The 21119-nt window shown below is 43.2% G+C and overlaps 1 protein-coding gene across 5 annotated transcripts in view; it reads left to right on the forward strand.

The window, feature by feature from the left end:
* The window catches only part of GLIS1 (GLIS family zinc finger 1), a 293185-nt gene that overhangs the window by 219503 nt on the left and 52563 nt on the right, over window positions 1-21119 (forward strand). For 4 of the 5 annotated variants that reach the window (XM_029617934.1, XM_029617936.1, XM_029617938.1 and 1 more), the window contains 3 exons: window positions 271-381; window positions 2043-2172; window positions 8279-8438. In XM_029617934.1, the coding sequence (XP_029473794.1) occupies window positions 271-381; window positions 2043-2172; window positions 8279-8438 (401 nt within the window). The remainder of the gene's footprint in view (window positions 1-270; window positions 382-2042; window positions 2173-8278; window positions 8439-21119) is intronic. The other variant, XM_029617935.1, reaches the window with a different exon arrangement.

The following is a 21119-nucleotide window of genomic DNA, read 5'->3' on the forward strand; positions in this document are numbered from 1 at the left end:
TGCATAATCCAATATGTTAATTAATTATCAGTGACGCACTCTGTGTTTGAACAGAGTTTAGGCTGCAGAGTACAGACACGTTCTGGACAGAGGTTCTAATGCACAGGATTGAAATGATGTGCGCATAATTAGATGACGATCTATTATTTTTTCCGCATAAGTTATGGTCCCTTGATGTTTGGTAGTAACAAGACTTGTTACCGCCGATTCCTTTTCATGGTTATCTCCCTCTCTCTTCCACCCCCACCGCCTCCTCGCTCGCACGTACAGAAACCGTACGCCTGCCAGATTCCCGGATGCTGCAAGCGCTACACCGACCCCAGCTCCCTGCGAAAGCATGTCAAGGCCCATTCCGCCAAAGAGCAACAGGTGCGTAAGAAGGTAAGATCGCGGCGCTTGCAGAACCATACAAGGATGTCGGAGAAATGAATTAAGCCCAGGGGAGCAAGGCGGATCTGGTTTAGGGGGGGCTCTGCACTTTTTTTTTTTTTCACTCTGCAGACCGGTTCCCCTGCATCTATTAACGCCAAGGGCTTGTTCCCAGGATTCCAGCTCTTCCTTCTGCTAATCTTAGCATCGTATCTGTGTCTGCTGTTTGTTCAAAGTATTTAAAGCACTTGCACATCTGGGGGAGGTGGGGGGATATTTCAAATTAGCAACTTATTTGGCATGTGCCTCGGTTGCAGCTCGTTAAACAGCACTGCCAATTTGTAAATTTCAGGAAAGCTGTGTTTCCCTAGAATTCTTGTAATTGGTTTTAGTGGTGGGGGAGGGGAGACCTCTTAGAAATAATTTAATCCCAAGATTTCTGGCTCTGTGTTCCTTAACGTTGCCTCTAGCCAAGCACTTTTAAAACACATTAGTCTTCATGTTTGTACAGATGTTGTGTCCATTTAGGACACATTAGAATAGCTGCACAATAGTTAAAATGCAGGAGGGGAGGGTTAATTTGGTTTTCCTTTTCAACTGAAAGAAAACCAGAGCAGGCACTAATATTGATTAAAAAGAGAAGGTATCGGCTTAATGATAAAGGGGAAATATTTTAGCTAAACGATCTGTTGAAGGAGATTCTGAGTACTGCATCTTGGAGAGGCAAAACAAATCAAAGACGGCAAGGGTTTTTTGAGGTGAACAGAATTAAGGCTTCTCCTGGTTAATTTGGTAGTGATTACAATGTTTTATTGACTGCAGCTGCAAATTGGAAGCCAAAATGTGAGATGGTATCTTGAGCAAACAAAAGCAGGCACAGTGGAAGTCTGGATGGCATGCCTGTGCACTTCATTGAGATTAACCAAACCCCTGGGAGCTCCGTTACACAAAAAAAACGATCAACTTCAAAACAATAACTATTTATTAAACGGCCATGGACTATAAACGAGAGATCTGTGTAATCCGAGCGCTGCATTATGACCAAAGCTTGGCCACATAGATCTGGTTAAAAGGGAATTAGAGACGCTTTTCATTCTCAATTCTGCTTTTCGGCTGTTTTTAATACAATTGGCGTTGTGGTTTTCAAGAACATGCCTCAAACGCTTGTGCCAAAGCGTGGTCGTTTCCAGAGAAAATGGCCCCGACTTCTCAGAGAGGTCCTGCACAGCAACCGACAGACGCAGGATTCCCCACTGGCTCCGAACCCATCGGCGCAGGGACCGAAAATGTCACGCTCGCTGAAGGACAGCAGGCCTGAACCTTTTCAGCAAAGCGGGCCGAACGGTCTCTTCCTGCACGTCCCTGAGACCCGCTGGATGCGTTTTCTTGGCACAAAGTTTGGGAAGCTTTGGGGCATGCTGGCACTGAAATGCAGCTGGCATCATGTTTAGTGCATGTGATTGTCAAGTTTAAAACAAATGAAGTGCGGAATGACTTCTACTTAGCCGTGCTAGGCGCTGGGCATAGCCTGAGTAATAGGAAGTTGCTAAGAATTACATTCCGTTCCTTCCTTTTGCACATAAGCTATTAGCAAATGGACATGTGAATTCCATTAGCTACAGTATTGTTTACTTTGAAAGAAAATCTCCTTGTTTTTTATCCTCATCTTGTAGCTACATTCGTGCATTGATGTGGAGCGCAATGTGCTTAACGAATGCGTAACCGTGCAGCAGCTCCATCCACCTTCTCAACATATTTTGGAAGGAAAATGTGGGAGATCATTGGGCCATGACGCACTAACAGGTAAGGATGCTAGGCTGAAATATACCGAAGGCCTCATTCACTACGTTCCCCTCCATAGATGCAGAATGGGAGAAAATCCTTAGTAAAGCAGGTCCTAAATGTACTGGAAAAAAAAAACCCCCAAAAACCAAAGCTGTAGGCCTGTGAGATTACAAAACAGAAGTTTTATGCTCTGGATCTTTGTTCTTTTTTTCTTTTGGTCAGCCCCACCTGTGCGCCTTTGTGAAAACAAGATGTGGTTAAAAAGGGCATGTGTGCCCCGTAACCTTCCAGCTTTGCATCCCTCAGCCTCCTTTTGGTTAACATCAAATGTAAAATTACAGGGTGCAGCAGGGTTAACATTATGGACAATTACCAGGCTCTGGTCACGGCCTACGGGGCTGGTGCCCCCAACACTATTTATTGGCCAGTGGCCTACTCCCTAATCCAGCCGCTTCCCTGCTGGCTAGGGCCTGACGCAGAGGGGAGGGGGAACAATAGTGCGGCACGGGCATAAACCCCCCTCCCCCACTCCCAGTTCTGCCGGATTAAGTTATTAGGAACTGGAGGAGCATAAGAGAGTGAGTTCTGACCCGAGAGGCTGTTTTTATGGTAAAAAAAAAAAAAAGGTTTCTCAGTCACTGTGAAGGCTGTGAGGCTTCTCTGCCATTTTCTTAAGCCTGGGGTAGTGCCCTATGACGAGCAGCCTTACGCGATAAAGACAAAAGGCGGAATTTGAATGGCTGCCGCGTTTAGGATAAGCAGCAGTGATATTTCAGAATAAATCAGCATCCAGCCATTCTTGAGTGTTCTGCATCTACAAATTTATAATGGTCTTTTTTATCCCATCTGAAAATGTTCATGTAATATTTCTTTTTTTTTTTCAAAGAAACCACAATATTAATGTGCAGAACCCTAATGCCTCGGGGATTTCTTGGATTACTATGGATCTTTAGATTTTATTTTTCCCCCAAGCTGCAGCATATTTTAAATATGTCAGGGATGAAAGCCAATAATGTGAAAATGGAATGTTTGAAACGATCCCATCCTTTTGAGTTCAGCTTCAAAGACAGAGCTGTGCTTGGGCCCAGAAGACGCTGCGGGAGAGAAAGTCCTCTCTGTGACGCGAGCAGCAGTGCAACGCACACCTGCTCGTCTAACACCTCTCGCGCGTCACGGCGCACGCAGGCACCTCTGGAGCTCGCGTTGACCCCTGCCACCCGGGGCGCTCGTCCTCCCTGCCGATTCCCCTCTCGCTCGGGCCGCGTGCCCTCCTCATTCTCCATTCGATTTCCTCCTGGACCTTCACCCTCTTTTTTTGTTCGAGTTTAACTCCCTCCCTTGTAGAGTAATTATATTACGGCACACACGCAGCTCTAATCACAGATGCTCAGAGCCCCTGTGCTGGTAACAGATGCTAAGGCTAAAGGTTAAACCATTTAGAAGTTTGATGGACGACACGTATTTGGAGACTGAAGGGGTTCTTGACCCGGAAGACTGGAGATGAACCACCCCTGTAGGCACGGCAAGGCCGGGCACGGCTGATTTCAAGATCAGGTATCTCCTTCAAGCTGCATGCTTATGTACATGACTTTTTTTTTTTTTCTAATCGGTTCAAAACGGTGACAACGTTGAAACTCTGGCACAGGTTTACTATAACATGGGTTTTCCAGCTTAGGCACTAACATGGTAGAATGTTTGTTTTTTTGGTTTTTTTGGCTCTGGTTCCAGCTCCCTTGCAATCTGGGCTTCTTTCTGGTGCCACCCACGCAGCTTCATTTGCAAACGCCTGGAGATTCTGTCCCCTGTTTTATATCTCCGGTCAGCTCACCTCGCCCCAGGCATTGCAGCGACATTTCCGCGGTTGGAGACCGTGTCCCCGGCTTCCTCTTACGTGGAACTCCACAATTCTGCGCCCTGCGTTGGGTCACTAGGTGTCGCCGTTGCGTGATGACTGAGACTCCCACGCCCCAGGGGCTGTGAACCGGGCCTCTGCAGCATTCCCATCCCTGGCTTTTCTTTTTTTTTTTTAAAGGTGAAAGGATTCTGTTAGTCTGAAAATAAATCAATTGTTATGCTTGGAGAGGACGCCCCCGTGATGTAGGATTGCTTCACTCTTTCCAGTCAATTCGCTACCTCAACACGGTTGTAGTGCCTTCCGAAAATTCCGCATTAAATCCGAACTGCAATTCAGTTTTTTTGTATACAAATCTATGTAATGCTGTAATTACTAAAAAGCAGCTTTCATAATAATGGCTGGTGATTTCACAAACCACAATCTGCCATCTTAGACAGTTCTGACCACTTCAGTAAACATTTTGAGGGGCCCACACATGTGCAATAACATTCAGTAGAGTCATTTTCTGGGTCCCACTAGTTTGTGTTTTAGTGCACAGTAAGAATCTGCTTATTTTTTTTCTTTCATGTTTTTTCATTTCATCAGTGAACTCGTGTCATTGTTTCTTTGTCCTGCACACGATGGCTTTCTCCTGTACTCCATGGGTTTTTGTCTCGCCAAAGGAACTGAAAGTCAAGTCCTGATGAGCAGCGTGAGGGTCAGAGTTTGCAACAGGAGAGTTTCTGCTCAAAGGGACGGTAAACTTTCAAAGCAGCGGGCAGGCCGCACGCGCATCAGCAAGCTCCCAAGGACGTGGCGGTTTTATAACAAGCGCACGTGTTATAAAACAGCCTGAGCGCTCACACATGTGATTTTAAGTGGGCGCGCGCCTAGGCACATAAATCCCTTTTCTACCACTTAAGTCAGGAGATTTTAAAACCGGCGCACATCCATGAGCAATTTCACCAGTTTGTCCACCAGTTTGCGCAGTTAAGAGCTGGGTCCTCCCCCCACCCCTGGTTTAATAGTCTGCACTCCTCCCTAGTTACCCCATATCCTTTGAACCCCTCCAAAACAGCTGTTTTGTTTTGGGGTTTTTCTACAACTTACACCGCTATAGCAGAAGTAAACTTACGTGCGCACTGTGGCACATACGGTAAATATGTTCACGCACATCTCTTGACTACCACGCTCTCAAATGCCCAGACCGCACCCAGCCCAGGCTCCTTTTTGAAATCAAGTGAGATGTGCGCACAGCGGGAGATTCGCGGGCATCTGGGCGGCTTTTAGAATTCGGTGGGCACTTGCGAGCCTGATTTGTGCACGCATCTCCCGATTTTGGTGCCTGCTGAGCTTTTAAAATTCACCTTTTAGTAACGTGGTAATGATGGCAGAACTGGACCAAATGGTCCCTCCAGCCTGCGCAGCAAGCTTCTTACGGTAGTAGCGGCCTCGCTGTGCAGGTTACTCCCATGTTTCTCTTTTGCTGGGTGAGGAGCCTTCTTGAAAATTCAGACAGTGCTGCTTGATGTGCAGCGCTTATAGACTTGCCCGTTGCAGCAGTCCTGTGCTTTTTCCCTTATGTTTGCATATGAGTACCCCAGACCATAAAAGTCAGGACCCATGTTGTTTGTCATCTGAATCCAATTCCTCTCCCTCCACCCCATGGTCGAAGCAGAGAGTGATGTTGCAGTTGCGTCAAAGGCATCAAGGCTTATTGGTTAAGGGTAGTAATCCCCTGCCTTCTGTTAAGGGTAGGGAGTGCAGGTTACCCCCATGCTTCTCAGGTACCCAGACTATAAAAGTCGGGGCCTTCGTTGGCTGTTGTCTGAATCCAGTTCCCCTTTTCCCCCTGCCATTGAAGCAGAGAGCTTATTGGTTAAGGGTAGTAATCCCCATGCCTTCTGTTAAGGGTAGTAACAGCCGCACCAGCAGGTCACCCCCATGCACCCTTTTCCACATGTCCATCCTCTAGCGCCTTTAGGGATCCACATGTTTGTCCCCACGCCCCTTTGAATTCTTTATCTTTGCCCAGCCATCAAGTTATCGAGTCACTACCAAGGGTTGAATGCAAGAAAGGGAATGCTGCACAAACTGAAGAAAGCACGTTCCACTTGCTTAAAATGCAGACTCGCATGCGGCAATGCTGTGCTTCCATACGTTCGTATCAAAGACATTAAAAAAACAAAACAAAACAGACAAATCAACAGTCGAGCTAGAAGAAAAGACAGAAGTGATGAACCAAAGCATGCCCAGGAGCGCAGGCACGCAAGAAAGTGTAACGGCTTCTTCTGGGTGTGCACAAAGAGGAGCATTCGTCTATTAGGAAAAACTGATGCAACCTACCCCATTAGGATAAAAGTGCGCGTCCTGGCCTAAGTGCAGAATCCGAGCTTCCCATGTGCATTTGCTTGCCACAAACCTGCAGAAATGTGCTACAAAAATGATAATGCAATTCCACAAAAAAATGTAAGAAAAAAAGGAAATGAAGTACACTGATTGTTTTACCTCATTTTCCTTGCATTTTTTTGTGCTATCACATTTCTACTTTTGTAACACATTTCTGCGGTTAAGATTGTTTTAAGATAATCTTTTGGCAGGTAATGCACATGTGTTTGTTTATTTAATATACCGCTTTTCTGTGTAAAAATATATCAGAGTGGTTTACATTAATAGCACCAATCCTAACAATACCCGATAAACACCAGACTGTCGCAGGCAGACCTGTAGCCTGCACTGCCTCAGTATTCCACACTGTCACAGGCAGACCTGTAGCCTGCACTGCCTCAGTATTCCACACTGTCACAGGCAGACCTGTAGCCTGCACTGCCTCAGTATTCCACACTGTCACAGGCAGACCTTTAGCCTGCACTGCCTCAGTATTCCACACTGTCGCAGGCAGACCTTTAGCCTGCACTGCCTCAGTATTCCACACTGTCACAGGCAGACCTGTAGCCTGCACTGCCTCAGTATTCCACACTGTCACAGGCAGACCTGTAGCCTGCACTGCCTCAGTATTCCACACTGTCACAGGCAGACCTGTAGCCTGCACTGCCTCAGTATTCCACACTGTCGCAGGCAGACCTTTAGCCTGCACTGCCTCAGTATTCCACACTGTCACAGGCAGACCTGTAGCCTGCACTGCCTCAGTATTCCACACTGTCACAGGCAGACCTTTAGCCTGCACTGCCTCAGTATTCCACACTGTCACAGGCAGACCTGTAGCCTGCACTGCCTCAGTATTCCACACTGTCGCAGGCAGACCTGTAGCCTGCACTGCCTCAGTATTCCACACTGTCACAGGCAGACCTGTAGCCTGCACTGCCTCAGTATTCCACACTGTCGCAGGCAGACCTTTAGCCTGCACTGCCTCAGTATTCCACACTGTCACAGGCAGACCTGTAGCCTGCACTGCCTCAGTATTCCACACTGTCACAGGCAGACCTTTAGCCTGCACTGCCTCAGTATTCCACACTGTCACAGGCAGACCTTTAGCCTGCACTGCCTCAGTATTCCACACTGTCACAGGCAGACCTGTAGCCTGCACTGCCTCAGTATTCCACACTGTCACAGGCAGACCTTTAGCCTGCACTGCCTCAGTATTCCACACTGTCACAGGCAGACCTTTAGCCTGCACTGCCTCAGTATTCCACACTGTCACAGGCAGACCTGTAGCCTGCACTGCCTCAGTCTTCTGTTTCCCCACAGTTTCGCAGGTTAGGTGGCAGCACCACGACTTGTCCTGGGGCACAGGAGAAGGGTCAAAGCTGAAATCAGAGCACAACTTCTCAGTAAATCCTGAGAAAACCACAACAGTGCAACCTCGTTTGCCAGCCCTTGCGAGGTCTTCTTCTCTGCCTGGGGATTTTCCTGAATAAGTAGTTCCCAAATCTGTCCTATTGACCCCACAGCAGGTCGGGTTCTCAGGATCTCCATGTGATGAATATGCACGAGCTAAATGTATATCCACTGGGTCTCCAATGTATGCCGAGTAACTGGGGAGATCCTGAAAACCTGACTGGCTGTGGGAACCATGGGCTTAAATTTTATTCTGCAGATATTTGTATTTTCCTGAATAAATTCAGAAAATCACATAGGAAAGTTTTTTAAATTATCGTATGTTAAGTTAGATAAAGAACAAAAGGTTTTCTAGTAAAAGTTCTTTTCTAAATGTGTGTGTGTGTGCACGTGCGAGACGTATTTTAGTGGAACAGTAAACAAATTATAAAACACAAATTCATTTTGGGTTTACTCATTTGCTTTACAAAATTACATTTGTTTGCCTTTCAGGCATGTATACTGGCTCCAGTGCCACCAACAACGGAGCAACGTCAGGGCTGCTGCCACCCACTCACCATCTACCCCCCAGGCACCATGTGCTGGAGTCGGCTCTCACCAGCTCCCATCACCATCTGTCACCCCTGTCTGGAGTGGAGAGCACCAGGGATGGGTACGTGTGGAAAGCAGGCATTATGTAACACTAGTGAAAACGACTTCATTCACTCCACTCAACAGATAGGAAAACAAAAAGGGTACACTGTAACCTCGCTGGTTCCTTTAAATGAAGAACGCCCAAGTGCCTTTTCTAAAGTGGTTTTTATCCTGCTGCACTGGTCCAAGGAGACCAGTCTGCTTTGCAAAACTCAAGGCAAGTTTTTGTGCTTTAGGCTGGATACACGCTACACTGATCTGGTGAAGCAAGGCGCTTATAGGGCAAGGGTTGTCAGCCCTGTCCCCGGGGACCGCCCGGCCAGTCTGCTTTTCAGGGTATCCACAGTGAACATGCAGGACAGACGTTTCTGCGTGCTTCCTCCATTGTATGCACACATCTCTCCTACATATTCAGTGCGGATATTTTGGCTGAAACCAAATTGGCCTTTACTCAGAAGAGGACATATGTTGCCCCATGCCTGTGGAATTCCGTCCCAAAAGAATTTAGACTGGGGGAGGACTCTCTGAGCTTCAGAAAGCGCTGTTTGCACCGAATCAAATTAGTGCACGCTAAATGGGTTTTAGCGCACACTAAAAAATGTAGTGCGCACTAAAGTTAAACAACATAAAACGGAAGCAAAAAATAGAAGAAAACAAAATGAGGCTGCGGACGCCTACAAAACAGCCGGAAATAAATCTTCCATACTCCTGAGTTCTGGAAATGCTTCCCCTCCCTGCTGGTAAACTGCTAAAGGAAGAGTGGAATGTGAGCTAAAACGGCAGCAGGTTTCCCATAGGATGCAGGTCTTATTCTCACTAATAGCGCGTGATAGACTAAGCACCTTACACTGGGAAAACCTTGACCCTAAGGTTGCTACAGAGACCAAAAGTGGATGGGGGAGGGGGGGGGGGGAAAGAATAAATTGGATAAAGAATACACTTCACCATACATGAAAAGCAGTAGTCAAGATTTGCTTTATGTACTCATCCTGAAAAGGCTTTAATTGCGTCGTTATATTGAGTATTGCCTGTTGCATGAACTGTGTGTCTTCTTTGGGTAATAGTTTATTCTAGTATTCAGCAGTGTGACCTTCTCTGAGCTAGCCAGAAGCCTTCTTACAAACTAACAGTCCCTAGAGGGGAGATCTCTGTCCAGAATGAGCTGCCGACCAGCCCCCTGCAACCTGAACGTCAATAGCAAAAGGAAAGAGCCCACTTTTCAGCTTTCAGCACTGTTCCCGTCTGAAAACGCAGGCACAAAATCATGCATAATGATATGTAGGTTTGACTGTACTGTATACAGAGACTGAGAAACTCGTTTCTTGTTCTCTGTAAATCCACAGGTTTAGATTTGGGTTTCAGGAGGGACACTGCTTCCCAGCAATACGAAATGTGGCTCAAAGTATATATTAAACGCCACACATTCTGAGCCACATTTCGTATTGCTGGGAAGCAGTGTCCCTCCTGAAACCCAAATCTAAACCTGTGGATTTACAGAGAACAAGAAACCAGTTAATTTAATTTCCCATTCTCTGTAAATCAACAGGTGAGCTACAGCAATAGGGTGGCCACCCTATACAAATGAATTTGAATTTATTAAAACGTATAGTCTGCACTTTCACAAAGACTATTTCAAGGCAGATTCCAGAAAAACATTTCCAATGGACTTCAGAAATAAAAAATAAACAGCTATTTTCAAGAGGACGGTTATTAACAGCTCAAGTGCCAAACCTCATGACATTATACTGCCAGAAATGCGGCCTTAAGTGAGACTGTTGTGAGTAATTCTGGACACAGAGCTAAGTATGCAAAATCAGGTAGACAAGTTGGTAAATTGTCATTTTGGTAGCTCCAATTAATGCAAAACCTTCATTTTGTCTAGACACGTTATGATCCTGGCGGTCCAGGGCCTTCTATCTAGCAGATTGGATTATTGTAATGCCTTGCTGCTGGGTTACACAAGAAACCACTTAATAGGCTTCAGTATATACAAAATACAGCTGCTTGGATAATAACGGGGCCGAAATCGTCAGTTCGCATTTCTTCTACTTTGGTTGCCAGTCTTCTTTCAAATAAATTGTAAGATCTTGTCCATTGTACATAGAGTGATTTATGGTGTAGGCCTTCAGTATTTGCAGGATAGAATAAATGTCTACCATGTGAAGACAGTTTTGCGTTCTTGTTGAAAATTAGCTGTTCCTTCTTTGGCTGAAACCAAATTGGCCTTTACTCAGAAGAGGACATATGTTGCCCCATGCCTGTGGAATTCCGTCCCAAAAGAATTTAGACTGGGGGAGGACTCTCTGAGCTTCAGAAAGCGCTGTTTGCCTTTTAGACTGCGTCTTCAGGTTTTATATGGCAATGACAGAATGATGATTAACAAGTAGATAGGAATTCTAGGGATTTTGGTGTAGCAAAGGCAGTATCATAATTGTTTGTTGGTTTTATGTTTCGTTTTATTTTTATCTGTTTTATTGTAGATTTGTCTTATTGTATTTTATGTTGATGCTGTAAGTTGCTCATAGTTGGTTTTATTTTTTTGGACGTGAGTATCTAAGAAATCAAAATAAAATACAGCAGGTGTGGTAACTTGGTCTGATTAAAAGCAGAGTCCCCAGTGTGATAAGGTGCTGGACTGTGTGCACAAGTTGGCACATTTTTGTACTTAGAACTTCACTCCCAGTGCAAAAAGGAGTTTAGTGTGCACAAATTTACACTTCTTCACTCAAATCCCATATTAATCAAGGCATTGGCCTCCAATTCAGAGAGGTGCATAGGCTTAGCTCATGTTTTCTTAATGCTGGAAATGTAATTCATACTCAGAAGTGGAATAAAGTTTCTAGGGAAAGTGTTAGTGTCTGGGGTTTATTCTATTTGTTTATTTATAAATTTTGTATACCGTCATTCAGTTATTCTATCATGAGCAGTTTACAATCAGTTAAAAAGGATAAATCATATAAATAAATCCATAAAATACAATATAGGGAAAAATTAACAAGAACATAAGATAAAATGAATACAATAAGTGCAAGATAAACATATCTAATGTAGCTTTAAATGAGATAAAATTAGATGTTAAAATTAATAGTAAATTAAAATTCCAATAAAAGAAGTAAGCCTCAGATTACTATAAATATATGCTATCAGCTGTAGTAAGCAACCAGGTCTTTGTGTTTTGGGGCTTCTGCACATAAAATACAGTTGGTGCACACTGTTGAGTGCAGAAAGTGATTTGTGCTCCTACAAGTCATGCATGCAAAACATAAGTGGCACAACTCAATTTTTATGCTGTTAATTGATGTTTTGTATGGACAACTTTTAGACCTAGAAATCATGTATTGTGCATGTTAACCATATGCACAAAACATTGCACTTGCACACATAAAACAGTTTTGTGCATAGAAGACACTATTTGTGCACACAAAATGTGGGGTAGATTTTCAAAGGGTTATGCGCGTAAGATACGCTCGTAACCCCCGAAAACCTACTCCTGCGCATGCCGAGCCTATTTTGCATAGGCTTGGCGGCACGCGCAAGCCCCAGGACGCACGTATGTCCCGGGGCTTTCGAAAATAGGCAGATCGGGGGTGGGGCCAGGGCGGGGCGGTGGGCCGGGGGCAGGGCCGGGGGCGATCCAAGTCCTCCAGCACAGCGGCCGTGCCGGAGGTTTGCGCGCCGGCACCTGGCTGGCGTGCGCAAGTTACGCCTGCCTCATTGTGAATATCCTGAAACCCAGGCCTGGCTGGTACCTAAACATTTTATAGATCCCATGCTACTAATGCCAGTAATAGCACTGGTTATTCCCTAAGTCAATTTGATTAATATCAATTTATGGACTTCTCCAGGAACTTGTCCAAACCGTTTTTAAACCCAGCTATGCTAAATGCCTTAACCACATCCTCTGGCAATGAATTCCAGAGCTTAATTGTGTGTTGAGTGAAAAAGAATTATCTCTGATTTATTTTAAAAGTGCTACTTGCTAACTTCATGGTGTCCCCTAGTCCTTGTATTATCTGAGAGTAAATAACCAATTTTTATTTACTAATTCTATTCCAATCATGATTTTACAGACCTCTATCATATCCCCCCTCAGTCATCTTTTCTCAAAGTTCAACAGCTTAACCTCTTTAGGGCTCTGCAGAGATTTAACTGTCTTGTTTACTCTTCGGAGAAGTAGTGTGAAGTCCATGGATTCAGAGCGTTTTTTCTTTTATCAAGAATTTCTGGTTTGTGTACTATGTCTATGGAGAATATTCTTAGATAGTAGAGGCTGTGGTACAATGAACAGACTAATTCAGATTTTTTTTTTTTTTTTTTACAATAATAAGCTTGTGATTCCTGAAGTAAGGTGAAAGGTCAGTAGTGGTTTTACTTACATGCCATTTGCAATCAGGACGTTGGCACTGTATCACAGAATCCACATTTGCTGGTCTGCCGACTAATACTTTGTCTAATAGTATAGGCTGTCTTTGTGAAGCTGACGTAAGCCATAGTGCCCTGAAGGTGTTCAAGCAGTGCATCATTTGACGCTACAGGGATGAGATCCAGAATTGATGGCAGGTTATTTTCATTTGATCCATCCCAAAAATGTATGAAAATCAGGGAGTTACTGAAAAGATATGACAGGGAGTCTTTTGAATGTGTTTAAGTCATTCTGAATTAGCTTTCAGGTAATAAATATAAAACTATATATATATATATATCCATTTATTTGAATAATACCCTCCACTCAAAAAACAGAATACTTAAAAAAAAAACCTTTTATACAAAGTTATAATGCTTTTATTAATTCCTTAAATATGCATTGCACGCTCTTCACTGCCACCCCTCTAGTTAAAACCACCATACAAAACTTACACTTCAGTTTGCAATATGCAGATTCACCACACTCATATCTAAAAACACTACAATAAGGAGCTGAACAACCTTCCTTCAACATAAACCTCAAGCAATAAGTACTTTGTATAAATGAATTATCTCACCCAACCAAGGCCTGAGTTTCACCTAATGAAAGGCTTCATCAGGGGTTGCACTATACATTGACAAACAGCTCTACAGTAATGAATGTCCAGCCATAAAAATTGTATGTCCACTTGATCTTGGCGCACAAATTACGTTTTTACTTTATGCTTGTTTTTCATGTAACAGTCTGATTTGCTTCTTTTTTTTTTTATAATCCCGCTGTAACAAGCCGTGCGTTGGAGAATGTTGCAAAATCACGCCGGCGAATGCCAGTCACTTGCTTGCAACATATGTAAATTGAACACTAATGATAAATTATTTATAAGTTGGAAGAGGAAAACAAATATTTTATTATTATTCTTATCATACATTAAACACCATAATATAAATAACAGCACACGCTCATAAAATTTTTAGAAAAAGTCTTTAAAAATGTCCATGTCCTCCAAACCCGTGAAAAAACAAGTCTGCATGACAATGGAAATGGGCATCTTAAATCGCTGATCCAATCCGCTGATAACGTGGAGCATATAAACAAAAGCCTTGGGCAAACAACCGTGTCTCCTTTAATATTGTTCTTTTCATCTAGAGCACGAATTCTCCCTTCGCTTTGCATTCAGCCGGTTAAGTGATAGTGCGGGCTTCTTGTGTGAGCCCTCCCTCACACTTAGCTGGCGAAGGAGTATCAAAGGTTCACATCACAAGACGCTTAAATCTCAGACTGACAAAGGCCCCCATGTTTCGCCGTGCACAGGCTTCATCAGGAGGAGAAGACTTGTGCATAGCAGTAGGTTATTATAACGCTAAATCCTTAAAGGTCAATCACCAACGGTTTGTTTGGTTAGAATAGAAAGCGTTCATGCTCGCATTCAAAATATTCCCTTCAAACGAATACCTGAGCCTTCCTCCCTCACGGGATTTAAACGGGGAACTGTAAATTATATGAACTATGTTTATGGGTCAAATAAGTTGGCATTTCCTTTTTAATAGTGAAACCCTATATGAGATGCCTATCATATTTAAGTGAATTCTACTGTGCTCTGGATGATACCTATCTAGCAGGATTATAATATATAAGGAAGAAAAAAATACATATAAAGGAAGGCTACTCGTACATTTGAAGAATGTAATGCTCTATAAAAATCCAGGGATTTGCATAATGCTAATCCACATTGCCCTGTACGTACCCGGATCAGTCCAGACCGCTGGGTTATGCCTCCCTTCCAGCAGGTGGAGACAGAGAAAAACTTGAAAGGCACCCCCTCGTAGTCTGGTGTGCCATCTGCGATCCTTCAGTATTTCTCTGTCTCCAGCAGATGAAGGTGGCAGAACCTGCGGTCTTGATCCTTTAAAAAAAAGAAGAAAAGTAGATTTCACTTAGTTTTCTTTGGCAGAGGACTTTGTACCTTTAATTTCCTCTGGCTAGATAAATTAGTTTAAAAAAACAAACAAGCAATAATAAATAAATAAATAAATAAACAGGAGTACAAGTCCTCCTAAGGGGTGGCAGCTTATCCCCCTTGGTAGTAGGTGCAGCTGGGGTTGATACCCCGAGAGCCTGTTTGCCCGGAGACTGTTTCTCAACCCAATGAGTAGGGAGATTTACCGGTGGGCCGGTCCTTCCTCCTAGCAGCCCAGAGAAGTTGCCATTCCTCTGGTGGGATCTACTGTTGCTCAGCTGGACCCAGGGACGTTTCATTCCCCTGGTTGATTGGAAGCAACAAAGAACAAAAAAAAAAAAAAAAAAACCAGCAAGAAATTAAGTCTCCCGGGCCTCCAGAGGGAATAACTTTTTGTGTTATTTATTTATTTATTTTATTTATTTTTAATTTTTATAGACCGAAGTTCTTGTAGGAACTACAAATCAATCCGGTTTACATACAACTTTTAAATGCCCAAAAAGAGTAGTGGGCTTTACATAGAACAGTTGAACAATAAAACAGGTAACAATAGAACTAACAATAATGCTGGAACAAATAGAATAGATAACCAATTAAACATAGTAATATAGTAATAAATATTATATAGAAAATAAATATAAAAGAGATAGAGTAAATGGAGTGTGAGTACAGTATAAATACAAAAGATGAAAGAGCTCAAAAATTAAGGTACAGTTGAAAAAAATCGTAATATGTGTTGACTTAATTACCTCATCGCAGCTCTGTTCAGAATGCCGCGGGGATTGCAGTGCTCTGCCTGCGGGGAGCCGGGTGTGTGGCTCTCCCACGATGGCCTCTGCTCCTGATGCATTCCTGGGGCAGAAGGCCCGTCAGAGCTGCCTAGAGAAGGCAGGGGTGCGTCCCTTACACGGTCCTGAGGTGCAGGAAGGAGTCTGCCAACTCAGAGGCCTCAGCCTACCCCATTCCGATCAGCGTGGGAACAGCGGCCATTTTGGATCCTCCAGGCTCCAGTGCAGGGCTTGGGGGGAGGGGAATTCCCGCCAAATCTGTGCCTGCTTCCCCCCCTGGTCTGACTTTTCCCCCGGGGGAGGGGGGGCCTTAAAGAGACAGCACCCTTTTTCTTCCCAGTTTGTGCTTTTATTGTACAAAGCATATTTGAAGGCAGAAGCGAATCTACAATCACAGGAGCCTGCACCAGCAAAGGTTCCCCGGCCTGCTGAGGGTCAGGACGCTCCTCATGTTCGAACGGTCCGTGGGACTCCGGACGCATCAGGGGCCCCACTAGCCAATCCCCCGGATCTTGCATTGCAGGATCCTCCAAGCACAGATGTGGCCGATGATGTTGATAGGTCTATTCCGGTCAAAGGAGATGATCAGTGGGTGCTCAGATTGTTTCGCAGGGAGGAGCTGGATCCTATGATCCCTCATATTCTGTCGGAACTGGGGATTCAGGCTCTGCCACAAGTCACTGAACCTTCCACGGTGGATCCCGTACTGTCGGGTCTTCGAGCTCCCTCTAGAACTTTTCCTTTCCACCCAGTGCTATTGCAGCTCATGACCCGGGAGTGGGACACGCCAGAAGCCAGTCTGCGGGTTGGATGAGCTATGGAGAAGCTTTATCCGCTTCTGGAGGAGTCATTGGATCTTCTCAAAGTTCCTAAAATGGATGCGGCCGTTTCAGCCATCACCAAGTGCACAACAATTCTGGTGGCGGAAGCGACTGTGCTTAAGGATCTTCAGGATAGGAAGCTTGAGATCTTTCTTAAGCGGATCTTTGAAGTGTCAGCACTCGGCGTCAGAGCAGCAGTCTGCAGTAGTCTCGTGCATAGGGCAACCCTGAGATGGGTGCAACAGTTGCTCACTGCTCAGGAACTTCCCCCGCAGACGCTTTGGATGGTGGTTGGTCCCCGAGCACTTATGGTGCGGAGTGGACCTGGAGGACCCCCAGTGGGTAATTGTGACGACGGATGCCAGCCTCTCCGGTTGGGGGGCAGTTTGCCAATTGCAGTTGGCGCAAGGTCAATGGACATGTCAGGAGGCGAAGTGGTCCATAAATCGAATGGAAACAAGATTATAATATATAAGGAAGAAAAAAATACACATAAAGCAAGGCTACTCATACATTTGAAGAATGTAATGCTCTATAAAAATCCAGGGATTTGCATAATGCTAATACATATATGCAGCATATATCTGTATGTACATGAGGAATATTTTAAGATACTCGCCACGTAGCAGTTTGTCATATTTATAATAAAGAATCATGAACAAAGTGAAATCTGATAAACTCAACAAAAAATACCTCTCTGTAAAAATAAGTTGGGTATATATTTCGATATATGTGAATAATCCTTCCACTTATGGCAAATACACACAAGTATAGTATTTAAAGTTGATTGTGGGGAATTGGTTTTTGTTTTTTTTAACTATTTGTGATCATTCCTCGGTTGTATTCACGCAGGAGTTTGGTGAAAGGAGATAAAAGGCAGGGAGGTGTTCGTTATCGGCTACAAAAACCTCAGTACCCCAATAAAATCTGAGACCTCGCTGTGAAAACAGCAATCTCTGGGAAAATCAGGAAAAGATTTTAAAGGTTTTTTTATAAATGCAATTAAAAAGTACTTATCAATATTAGAACTTCTTTCTTTTTTGTCTTTTCGTGACGATACTATATCAATATCAGTCCATTACCAATACCTGATGCAGGGCCTGCAGTTTTCAGAGGAGCTTAATTAGCGATATCTGAACAAGAAAGAAGCCCCACGCTATGAAAAGAATAAAATCCTCAGCTAGACATAATTGATTGAAAAGTGAAAGATTAAATTGCCTTGCAATGGTGGTGAGGCCTTAAAATGTTCTGTGTGAGCTCTGTGTGACGTTTTAAGGCCAAGTTATTGCGACTAGCTGGGATATTGCGCACACACACACACATGTGGATAGACGTACACTACATGTATGCTGTCATAATGCCCAGCCAAAGATATTTGGCAAATTTTCACAAGGTCAGCTTTCGTTGAGCATTATTAGACCTGCTGCCCTGGGATGTGTCGTTTTCTTTTTTTTTTTTTTTCTATTTTGGGAATGAAATAATATGAATTGAATCAGGTTACCCTATGTTTAATGTATGTTAGAAGAATTTGTTTACATTAGAGAATAATACATTTTGTGATTAGTCAGTTCTGATTACATCTTTGCTATAATTAGAAGATTTCTCCTCCCTAAACGGAGAGTTGGTGATACCAGTGAATTACTTTGGCATTTTCTTATTCCATCTGTACATACGGTATCTTTTCTTGGTCTAATTTTGTATAGCGCTTGGATTTATCTCTGGAGGGTGAGAAACAATTTTTCCCTTTTAAAATGTAAATAGAGTGGTCACGCTTTTGCTGGTTTACCAAACATGCTTTCGAGTTATGCATCACGGTCAGCGAATTAGCTGAATCAATCTGACAGCAACAAGAATGAAAGAATTGTTTCCAAGCATTACTTTTCAGCTCTGAGAGCAAGTTTTATTGTTAAAAGTACCCCTGTGCCATGTACAAATGTGTGTGCGTATGAGTGCACATGCACAGAGTAAATGATTCCTTCCTGTTCCAGCTCAGCCAAAAATGCTATTAAGGAGTCATGGAGCCAATCAACGGATTCAGTCCATGAACAAAAAATGTAAAAAAAAAATAAAGAATGACTCCTTGGCATTACACTTTAAAAAGTTACAAATCTGCTATTTACTAGTTCAGGTTTACGAATGCTGAGATGAGAGAGAAAAATACAGGAAGTTATTTAGACCTAAGAGGTCTTTCCATGGATAAAGTCCTACCATGCTGGTGGCTCCAGATCCTCATGTTCTCGTGTTGGTTCTCAAGTGGCGTATCCTAAGGGAAAGACATCAAGAAGATGTAGCTCATATGCTAACAAGCTGCCAACATCTGATTTGCTTTTTTTCTTTTGATTTTCAAACTGAATTTTCATTTGCAAACTCTTTAGCTCAGTCTTGGTTGGAAGAGAAGCTCCTTTGAGGAAAGGATGCTGAAAGAGCACAGTTTTTAAATTTAAATTTCTTAGTAAGCTTTGATTATGTAACAAGTACCAGGAATTGATCACCGTTTACTTTGGTCAGCTCAGAGGCTCAGTATGGAACATTTTCCACTGCCTTTTTAATTGCGGCTGAATTCTCTATGTCCCCATTCTCTCTGGGCATTGAGGTATGGAATCAGTGGGACATCTCTTCAGAAAACCACCACTGAATTTTCCAAGACATCCCTGGGTTGATGTAACCATGTGAAGAAGGCAGAACATGGATTATTCTTATGTTAATACAATAAATGGTATCAGAACCCACAGAAAATCCTGTTCTCTCCAATACTAAGACCAGCTACTAGAACTCTATCTGCAATTAGTGAATCTTACCTGAAGTTTCTAAGGATCAAGCTCTTGTTGTTTCCAGACTTGGCTTTTCCTTGATATGAGGATTCAATATTTCTTTGCACTGCACTAAAGTAATTTTTTTACATGAAAATGAATATGAATGTTCAAATTACTGTAAAAAAGCAAGTTTTCTTACCATATTCTCCATAGACAGCAGGATGAATTAGCAATGATAACTGGGGTGATGTCATCCAGCGGTACAGAACAGACCTCTGTCTCTTAGCTACTAGAGCTTTTGATTTACTGAGCATGTGTGGGAATTACTGCACGAGTGTTTCCTCATGAGCCCTCTCAGTTGATTTTATTGCTAATTCTAGCTGGGTAGTTGATTCTCCAGGGAGGCGAGCAGGTATTTAACATGGCTAATTCATCCTGCTATCTATAGAGAACACCATTTATGGTAAGCAAACTTGCTTTCTCCATCGACAAATTGGGCTGAATTAGCCATAACATTTGGGGAATCCCAAGCTTAGGGTAGCAGTGGAGCATTTACTGAATAAGCAACACACATTCCACTGTGGAAAGTAGATTACTGGGTGAAAAGGCTACGCAAAACTGCTTGTCCAAATTTACTGTCACGCTTTGATAGTACTCTTTCCAACTTTCAATAAATTGTCTACACAGTAATGGGACACAAAAGATGTATATTGCTGACCAAGTTGCAGCTTTGCAGATGTCTTTCAGAGGCACAGCTTGCAGATGAGCCACTGATGCAACCATGACTCTAACTTGATGAGCCTTGATAGTATCTGTAATTTGTAGGCCTGCTAATATATAGCAGTGCAAGATGCAGTCTGCTAGTCAGTTGGATAATGTATGTTTGGCCACTGCTTTGCCCAGTCTGTTAAGATTGTATGAGATGAATAGTTGTAAAATTTGATGATGGGGCTGAGTACTTCATTTATAGTAAGCCAATGCTCTGTTATAGTCTAGGGTATGAAGGTCTTACTAACCTTCATTTGTTTGTGACCTCAGGAAGAATGTAGGTAACACAATGGTTTGATTAATATGGAAAACTGATACTACTTTTGGAAGAAACTTTGGATGCGTGAGAAATGCCACCCTGTTGTGGAAGAATTGCACATAAGGCAGATGATAAACTAAAGCCTGAAGTTCGCTGACTCTTCTGGCTGACTACTATCACAAGGAATATTACTTTCCATGTTAGCATTTTGAGAGAAGCAGACTCCAGTGATTCAGATGGTGGCTTCATCACTTGTGCCAGAAACACATTTAGGTCCCATGGAACAAATGGTTTCACAGATGGAGGTTTAGTATGCCATAAGCCTTTCATAAACTTGGAAACTTAACAGATAAGTGAAGATAGCAGCTTACCATTCTCAAATCAAGGATATGGTCATGTACTCTTCCTGATGAGGTGCTAAGTCCTGAAGCAAAAAGAGAGAACAAATAGTAACTCTTTGGGTTCATATGTGAATGGATCCTTGGTATTGCATTCACACCATGTGGCAAATCTATTCTATTTAAAACTATAGGCTCTTCTGGTTGATTGTTTTCCTGCAGATACTATTATGTCTTCAATCTATATGGGTAAAGATAATGCGATGATAATTGAGCGCTTACCTTCCAAGCTGTCAAGTTGAGGGAGGGAAGGTTTGGATGAAATAGACTTCCTTCTTCTTGAGTTAACAAGGATGGATCTGATCTGAGAGGGATTTGAGGGACGGCTGGACAGTCATACAAGATATGTGAACTAAACTTATCTGGGCCATGTTGGAGCTATGAGAATCAGATGGGCCAAGCATTGAGCATTTTTTGTACCATTCTGGTTCTTAGTGGAATTGCTTGTTCACATAGAACATAGCTTCTTGATTGTCGGTTGGAATGAAAATGCTCTTCCCCTGGAGGAAGCAAGTGAATGTTATCAGAGCAAATCTGATTGCTCTCAATTC

The sequence above is a fragment of the Rhinatrema bivittatum genome, chromosome 10 (assembly GCF_901001135.1).
Source record: "Rhinatrema bivittatum chromosome 10, aRhiBiv1.1, whole genome shotgun sequence".
In the NCBI taxonomy this organism is placed as follows: Eukaryota; Metazoa; Chordata; class Amphibia; order Gymnophiona; family Rhinatrematidae; genus Rhinatrema; species Rhinatrema bivittatum.